We start from the raw sequence: 8,984 nt of genomic DNA on the forward strand, positions 1-8,984 counted from the left end.
CATTCTAACTGGTTGCATCACTGCCTGGTGTGGAGAGGCCACTGCACAGGGTCGGAAAATGCTGCAGAAAGTTGTAAACTCAGCCAGCTCCTTCATGGACACTGGACTCCACAGCATCCAGGACACAGTCAAAAGATGATGCCACAAAAAGGTAGCATCCATCATTAAGCCCCCATCACCCAGGACAGGCCGTCTTCTCATTGATAACATCAAGGAGGATGTACAGGACCCTGGAGACACACTCAACGTTTCAGAAACAGCTTCTTCCCCTCCACCATCAGATTTCTGAATGGACAGTGAACCCAGGAACACTTCCTCAGTATTTTCCCTCGCTTTTCGCAGTGCTCTTCAAATTTAATTTTATACATACTGATTGTAATTTGTAGTTTTTATCACTAGATTTTGCAATGTACTGCTGTCACAAAACAACAAATTTCACCACATATGCAGGTTACATTAAACCTGATTCTGATACACAAACACACACAGCTGGGCTCAGACACACAACACTCCCACATTCCTCCCATTGTGACTACCTGCTTACTCCATGGCCCCCGGTATGAAGCTCAAATTGTTGCAAAACCTGCCCTTTAAATTCATGTCTGAGGCTGTATTATATCTGTTCACTGTTTGAGATCGATATTAAATGAAGGGCATGAATGGGAGGGAAGGTTTGATACAAGAATAAAGATCTCTTCTGAAGGTATAGGGGTCCTGGTGAGAGCGTACATGGAACATTGTGCACAGGACTAGTCTCCCTCCCAGAGTCAGCCTGTGGGATGAAGGAAATGAAGAGAAAATGAAGGAAAATTCAGTCGAAGCAAGTAGCTGAAGAAGTGAGTGGAAGAATTTTGGGTCGAAAAAGTAGTTTTTTTTTTAAACAACTGCTTGGGGCTAAGGGTCTGCACTACGCAGGCGCGTGACGTAGTGCGCCAAGGTTTAAAAAGGGAAAATTTCAGCGGTTCTTGTTTCAGTCGAAGCAAGTAGCTGAAGAAGTGAGTGGAAGAATTTCGGGTCGAAAAAAAGTTTTTTATTTAAAGATCTGTTCAGGGAGAAGGGTCTGCACTGCGCAGGCGCGTGACGTAGCGCGCCAAGGTTTAAAAGCAGACCACCATATACAGCGGCCATCGTCGAAGTGGACTGAGTCAGAGTTTGGCTTTGGCTCAAACAGGCTTCGGCGAGAACAGGCACAGGCCAGGGTAGGTTCTGGCAAGTTTTTTGTTCAGATTGTCTAGCGTAGAGAGAATGCCAGGCAGGAAGTTGGAATGCTCCTCTTGCAGGATGTGAGAAGTCAGGGAGCCCTCCGGTGTCCCTGACAACGACACCTGCAAGAAGTGCATCCAGCTGCAGCTCCTGACAAACCGCGTTAGGGAACTGGAGCAGGAGCTGGATACCTGCGGATCATTCAGGACAATGAGGAGATTATAGCTCATAGCCACAGGGAGGTAGTTACGCCAAAGGAGCAGAGGACAGGAAATTGGGTCACTGTCAGGCGAGGGAAGAGGAAAGGGCAGGCAGAACAGGGTTCCCTGTGGCCATTCCCCTCAACAACAAGTACACCACATTGGATACTATTGGGGGGGGTGACTTACCTGGGACTAGCTGCAGTAGCCGGATCTCTGGCACTGAGTCTGGCTCTGCAGTGCAGAAGGGAGGGGGAAAAAGAGGAAAGCGGTAGTGATAGGGGACTCGATAGTTAGATGTGCAGATAGGAGGTTCTGTGGTCGTGACAGAGAATCCAGGATGGTTTGTTGCCTCCCGGGTGCCAGGGTCAAGGATGTCTCTGATCGATTGCATGACATTCTGAAGTGGAAGGGTGATCAGCCAGATGTCGTGGTGCACATCGGTACCAATGACATAGCAAGGAAGAGTGAGGAGGTCCTGGACAGTGAGTATAGAGAGCTTGGTAGGAAGTTGAAAAGCAGGACCTCAAGGGTGGTAATCTCAGGATTGCTACCTGTGCTAGGTGCCAGTGAGGGTAGGAATAGGGTGCTCTGGAGGAGGAACAAGTGGCTGAGGAACTGGTGTAGGGGGCAGGGGTTCAGATTTCAGGATCATTGGGACCTCTTCTGGGGCAGGTGAGACCTGTACAAGAGAGATGGGTTACACTTGAACCACAGGGGGACCAATATCCTTTCAGGGAGGTTTATTAGTGCTATTGGGGAGGCTTTAAACTAGATTTGCAGGGGGATGGGAACCAGAGTGCCCGAGCTGACAGTGTGGCTGGGGTGAAAATAAATGATATTGAAAGTTTAAGCAAATCCGCTGATAGAAAGGTTGTGAGTGGTGGTAAAAATCTTCTGAGGTGTATATATTTCAATGCTAGGAGTATTGCGGGGAAGGCGGATGAGTTGAGGGCGTGGATTGACACATAGAATTATGATGTTATAGTAATTAGTGAAACTTGGCTACAGGAGGGGCAGGATGGCAGCTTAATATTCCAGGGTTCCGATGTTTCAGATGTGATCGAGGCAGAGGAATGAAAGGTGGGGGAGTAGCATTGCTTGTTAGGGAAAATATTACAGCAGTGATCAGGCAGGACAGATTAGAGGGCTTGTCTACTGAGTCCTTGTGGGTGGAGCTGAGAAACAGGAAAGGTATGGCCACGTCAGTGGGATTGTATTACAGACCACCCAATAGTCAACGAGACTTGGAAGAGCAAATCTGCAGAGAGATAGCAGGCAACTGCAGGAAACATAAAGTTGTGGTGGTAGGGGATTTTAATTTTCCATACATTGATTGGGACTCCCATACTGTTTGGGGTCTAGATGGTTTAGAGTTTGTAAAATGTGTTCAGGAAAGTTTTCTAAATCAGTATATAGAGGGACCAACTAGGGGGGATGCAATATTGGATCTCCTGTTAGGAAATGAATTAGGGCAAGTGACGGAAGTCTGTGTAGGGGAGTACTTTGGTTCCAATGATCATAACGCCATTAGTTTCAATTTGATCATGGACAAGGATAGATCTGGTCCGAGGGTTGAGGTTCTGAACTGGAAGAAGGCCAAATTTGAAGAAATGAGAAAGGATCTAAAAAGCGTGGATTGGGACAGGTTGTTCTCTGGCAAAGAGGTGATTGGTAGGTGGGAAGCCTTCAAAGGGGAAATTTTGAGAATGCAGAGTTTGTATGTTCCTGTCAGGATTAAAGGCAAATTGAATAGGAATAAGGAACCTTAGTTCTCAAGGGATATTGCAACTCTGATAAAGAAGAAGAGGGAGTTGTATGAAATGTATAGGAAACAGGGGGTAAATCAGGTGCTTGAGGACTATAAGAAGTGCAAGAAAATACTTAAGAAAGAAATCAGGAGGGCAAAAAGAGATGAGGTTGCCTTGGCAGTCAAAGTGAAGGATAATCCAAAGAGCTTTTACAAGTATATTAAGAGCAAAAGGATTGTAAGGATAAAACTGGTCCTCTTGAAGATCAGAGTGGTCGGCTTTGTGCGGAACCAAAGGAAATGGGGAAGATCTGAAACAGTTTTTTTGCGTCTGTATTTACTAAGGAAGCTGGCGTGAAATCTATGGAATTGAGGGAATCAAGTAGTGAGCCCATGGAAACTGTACAGATTGAAAAGGAGGAGGCGCTTGCTGTCTTGAGGAAAATTAAAGTGGATAAATCCCCGGGACCTGACAGGGTGTTCCCTCGGACCTTGAAGGAGACTAGTGTTGAAATTGTGGGGGCCCTGGCAGAAATATTTAAAATGTCGCTGTCTACGGGTGAAGTGTCGGAGGATTGGAGAGTGGCTCATGTTGTTCCATTGTTTAAAAAAGGATCGAAAAGTAATCTGGGAAATTATAGGCCGGTGAGTTTAACGTCGGTGGTAGGTAAGTTATTGGAGGGAGTACTAAGAGACAGAATCTACAAGCATTTGGATAGACAGGGGCTCATTAGGGAGAGTCAACATGGCTTTGTGTGTGGTAGGTCATGTTTGACCAATCTGTTGGAGTTTTTCGAGGAGGTTACCAGGAAAGTGGGTGAAGGGAATGCAGTGGATATTGTCTACATGGACTTCAGTAAGGCCTTTGACAAGGTCCCGCATGGGAGGTTAGTTAGGAAAATTCAGTCGCTAGGTATACATGGAGAGGTGGTAAATTGGATTGGACATTGGCTCAATGGAAGAAGCCAGAGCGTGAAAATTGCTTCTCTGAGTGGAGGCCTGTGACTAGTGGTGTGCCACAGGGATCAGTGCTGGGTCCATTGTTACTTGTCATCTATATCAATGATCTGGATGATAATGTGGTAAATTGGATCAGCAAGTTTGCTGATGATACGAAGATTGGAGGTGTAGTAGACAGTGAGGAAGGTTTTCAGAGCCTGCAGAGGGACTTGGACCAGCTGGAAAAATGGGCTGAAAAATGGCAGATGGAGTTTAATACTGACAAGTGTGAGGTATTGCACTTTGGAAGGACAAACCAACGTAGAACATACAGGGTTAATGGTAAGGCACTGAGGAGTGCAGTGGAACAGAGGGATCTGGGAATACAGATACAAAATTCCCTAAAAGTGTCGTCACAGGTAGATAGGGTCGTAAAGAGAGCTTTTGGTACATTGGCCTTTATTAATCAAAGTATTGATTATAAGAGCTGGAATGTTATGATGAGGTTGTATAAGGCATTGGTGAGGCCGAATCTGGAGTATTGTGTTCAGTTTTGGTCACCAAATTACAGGAAGGATATAAATAAGGTTGAAAGAGTGCAGAGAAGGTTTACAAGGATGTTGCCGGGACTTGAGAAACTCAATTACAGAGAAAGGTTGAATAGGTTAGGACTTTATTCCCTGGAGCGTAGAAGAATGAGGGGAGATTTGATAGAGGTATATAAAATTATGATGGGTATAGATAGAGTGAATGCAAGCAGGCTTTTTCCACTGAGGCAAGGGGAGAAAAAAAACAGAGGACATGGGTTAAGGGTGAGGGAGGAAAAGTTTAAAGGGAACATTAGGGGGGGCTTCTTCACACAGAGAGTGGTGGGAGTATGGAATGAGCTGCCAGATGAGGTGGTAAATGCGGGTTCTTTTTTAACATTTAAGAATAAATTGGACAGATACATGGATGGGAGGTGTATGGAGGGATATGGTCCGTGTGCAGGTCAGTGGGACTAAGCAGAAAATGGTTCGGCACAGCCAAGAAGGGCCAAAGGGCCTGTTTCTGTGCTGTAGTTTCTATGGTTCTAAGATTCCCCAGATTGATTTCGGGGGTGAGGTAGTGTCCTCAGAGAGATTACACTGACTGAGCCTGTCTCAAATTTAGAGAAGTAACAAATGATCTGACTGAGACAGACACAGTCTCACAGGGTATTGACAGGGTAGAGGAAGGAATGATGTTTCCCCAGGCTGGGATGAGGAACCAGGGGTCACAAAATCCGAGGTCAGCTCAACAGGACTGAGATGAGTAGAGATTTCTTCACCCAAAGTGCTGTGAATCTGTGATATTTCCTCCACAAGGTTTCTAAATTCAAAGAGCAAATTTAGGGGCTCTGCGATGTTGGGAAAGTTGCAGGAAAGTGGCGCTGAGGTCAAAGGTCAGGCATGTTCTGCATGAAAGGCATTTGACAAGATAGGCAGAACTCAGCATGGATTCCTTAAAGGAAATTCCTGACTGACAAACCTATTACAATTTTTTGAGGAAATTACCAGTAGGCTAGACAACAGAGATGCAGTGGATGTTGTATATTTGGATTTTCAGAAGGCCTTTGACAAGGTGCCACACATGAGGCTACTTAAGATAAGAGCCCATGGAATTATGGGAAAGTTACATACGTGGATAGGGCGTTGGCTGATTGTCAGGAAACAGAGAGTGGGAATAAAGGGATCCTATTCTGGTTGGCTGCCGGTTACCAGTGGTGTTCCACAGGGGTCAGTGTTGGGGCCGCTTCTTTTTACATTGTATATCAACGATTTGGATTATGGAATAGATGGCTTTGTGGCTAAATTTGCTGACAATATGAAGATAGGTGGAGGGGCCGGTAGACAGAGGAAACGGAGAGTCTGCAGAGAGACTTTGATAGATTGGAAGAATGGGCAAAGTAGTGGCAAATGAAATACAATGTTGGAAAGTGTATGGTTATGCACTTTGGCAGAAGAAATAAATGGGCAGACTATTATTTAAATGGGGAAAGAATTCAAAGTTCGGAAATGCAACGGGACTTGGGAGTCCTCGTACAGGATAACCTTAAGATTACCCTCCAGCTTGAGTCGGTAGTGAAGAAGGCAAATGCAATGTTGGCATTCATTTCTAGAGGAATAGAGTATAGGAGCAGGGATGTGATGTTGAGGCTCTATAAGGCGCTGGTGAGACCTCACTTGGAGTACTGTGGGCAGTTCTGGTCTCCTCATTTAAGAAAGGATGTGCTGATGTTCGAGGGGGTACAGGGAAGATACACTAGAATGATTCCGGGAATGAGAGGGTTAACATATGAGGAACGTTTGTCCGCTCTTGGACTGTATTCCTTGGAGTTTAAAAGAATGAGGGGAGACCTCATAGAAACATTTCAAATGTTGAAAGGCATGGACAGAGTGGATGTGGCAAAGTTGTTTCCCATGATGGGGGAGTCCAGTACGAGAGGGCATGACTTAATGATTGAAGGGCGCCCATTCAGAACAGAAATGCGAAGAAATATTTTTAGTCAGAGGGTGGTGAATCTATGGAATTTGTTGCCACGGGCAGCAGTGGAGGCCATATTATTGGGTATATTTATGGAAGAGATTGATAGGTATCTGAGTAGCCGGGCCATCAAAGGTTATGGTGAGACTAAATGGGAGAATGGATCAGCTCATGATAAAATGGCGGAGCAGACTCGATGGGCCGAATGGCCGACTTCTGCTCCTTATGGTCCATGGTCTAACCGGCGCAAGGGGTCGAACAGACACACCCGCTCCTTTTTTTTAATTTTCTAAAGCACGCGTTTACCTTCCCGCCTTGTTCTCCTTTGGCCTTCAGCCTGTCGGACTGCGCAGGGGAGCGCACTGAGCACCGGAGATCCATCGGCAGCAATGCGGGTCAGCTCCCGTCTCCCCGCAGCAGGAGCCAGTTCAGGGAGGCAGCTCCAGAAATGAGACCCAGATCGACAGCGGGGAATTTCCGGGCACACTCTGTGTAGGTGAAACATCTCGCAGAATCACCGCCAGTCTCTTCACCTCTGCCATCGTAGGATTCAAGACCCCGGCCGGCGTTGCAGCCTTTACCGGAGGTAACTCCCGATCTCTGGCCTCTCAGCGGATCAACTCGCTCTCGGTTCCAAACTTCGGTCCGTTCCGAACGCTCAGCGTCCCGCCCACTGACACCCCTCAGCCAATGGGAGCAACACTCTCCCAGCGGTACTCGCTGAATGGCTGTGAGTATGTCTGAGGGCGGGCTGCTGCAGTGAGCTGTAGCTGTCAGTCTCAATTTGTACTCAGAATCAAAGGAAGCTCCCCGAAATTCAAAGTTCAAAGTAAATTTTATTATCAGAGTACATATAAGTCACCCCATACAACCCTGAGTAGCATTTTCCTGCGGACATACTCAGAAAATCTATACAATAGTAACTTGACCAGGATCAGTGAAAGATCAACCAGAGTGCAGAGATCAACAAACTGCAAATGCAAATATAACTCAATAACAATAAATAAAGAGAACATGAAATAACCTGATTGATTTCTGGAGCTCTCACCGCTCTCCCATGAAATCCGAAGGACTGAAGGGAAACGGAAGCAGGGAGCAAAGGTAAACTCGTGTTTTAGAAAATAATGAATAGGAGCAGGCGTGGCTATTCGGCCCCTTGCGCTTGTTTTGCCATTCACTCGGAAAATGCCTGCTCTGTCACCTCAGCACCACTTTCCATCAACGTTCCCATCACCGCTGAGCCCTCAGATTTGTCTAATCAATTTAGAAACCTTTTGGAGAAAATTCCGAAGATTCATTGCACTCTGGGTGAGGAAATTTCTTCCCATCTCAGTCCTGCTGAGGTGAACTCGGATTTTGAGTCTGTGACCCCTGGTTCCACACCCCAGCGGGATGAAACATCAGTCCTGCTCCCACCCTGTCGATATCCTGTGAGACTGTGGGTGTCTCTTATCCCTCTCATTCTGAGACAGGCCCAGTGAGATCACCTCTAATGTCACTAATTTTGATCCAAGCCCAGTACAGTGATTGGTTGGGGGAGCATCTGAATGAACGGCAATTGAGTACGGTTATCCTGTGTTGTTCAACAGTCTGTTGGTTGATGGATCGGAACTGTTTCCTGAAAGTAGTGGTGTGAGTCCTGAGGCTTTTGTACCTTCTACCTGATTTCAGCAGCGAGAAAAGAGCCTGGCCTGGGCGGTGAGCATCTCTGATGATGGACGCTGCTCTACTCCGACAGCGTTTCATGTAGATGTGCTCAATGGCTGGGAGGGATTTACCGTGATGTACCGGGCCGAATCCAATACCTTCTGTAGGCTTATCAGGAGGGCGATCAAAATATTTTATCATCATGACAAATCATACCTGGAAGGCGGTGAGAGGGCCCTCTTAGTCTGACCCTTGCTGCATGGCCGGAGATCACTCCCACAGCGCGCTGCCCCAAGATTACTGCAGTGCAGATGAGATGGACACTCATCCCTTTGCGGACTGAGGACTGGCGAAGATATGTGGAGAAAGATGCATGAGCCTGTGCCACAGCAGCTGCGTGACAGAGGCTCACTGATCTTCCAGTGCACGTTTTATCCTTGTGAATATTTCATGGCGAATTAAGATTCACGATGAATCAACTTCTGGGCCCTGTCCAGATTTGTGGAAATTGGCCTTCCATTGGAGTGGAGTCAGGAATTTTCTTCAAGACTTCACAAATCAAAATAATGCTTTCCACCCTGTGACGTGGAATGTCCAGTCCTGTGTTTTTTTTCTGCAGGGGTTGCGAGCCCCATAACAACCCCTCCTCCTTTTGCAGCCGGGCCTGGGCTGTCCATGGCCGAGTTTTTTTTTTCCGACCTGTTTAATGTGTTTCCGATTCCACCGTTGTGTGGAAATCA

The 8,984-nt window shown here is 46.5% G+C and overlaps 1 protein-coding gene and 1 pseudogene across 1 annotated transcript in view; both read right to left on the minus strand.

Moving 5' to 3' along the window:
* The window catches only part of LOC140185316 (zinc-binding protein A33-like), a 39,592-nt gene extending 32,374 nt beyond the window's left edge, over positions 1-7,218 (minus strand). Inside the window, exon 1 of the mRNA XM_072238712.1 lies at positions 6,904-7,218. Within this exon, the coding sequence (XP_072094813.1) occupies positions 6,904-6,978 (75 nt within the window). The 5' untranslated portion in view covers positions 6,979-7,218. The remainder of the gene's footprint in view (positions 1-6,903) is intronic.
* The window catches only part of LOC140185006 (uncharacterized), a 686,808-nt pseudogene that overhangs the window by 146,385 nt on the left and 531,439 nt on the right, over positions 1-8,984 (minus strand).

This window comes from Mobula birostris, chromosome 20 (genome assembly GCF_030028105.1).
Source record: "Mobula birostris isolate sMobBir1 chromosome 20, sMobBir1.hap1, whole genome shotgun sequence".
Taxonomy (NCBI): Eukaryota; Metazoa; Chordata; class Chondrichthyes; order Myliobatiformes; family Myliobatidae; genus Mobula; species Mobula birostris.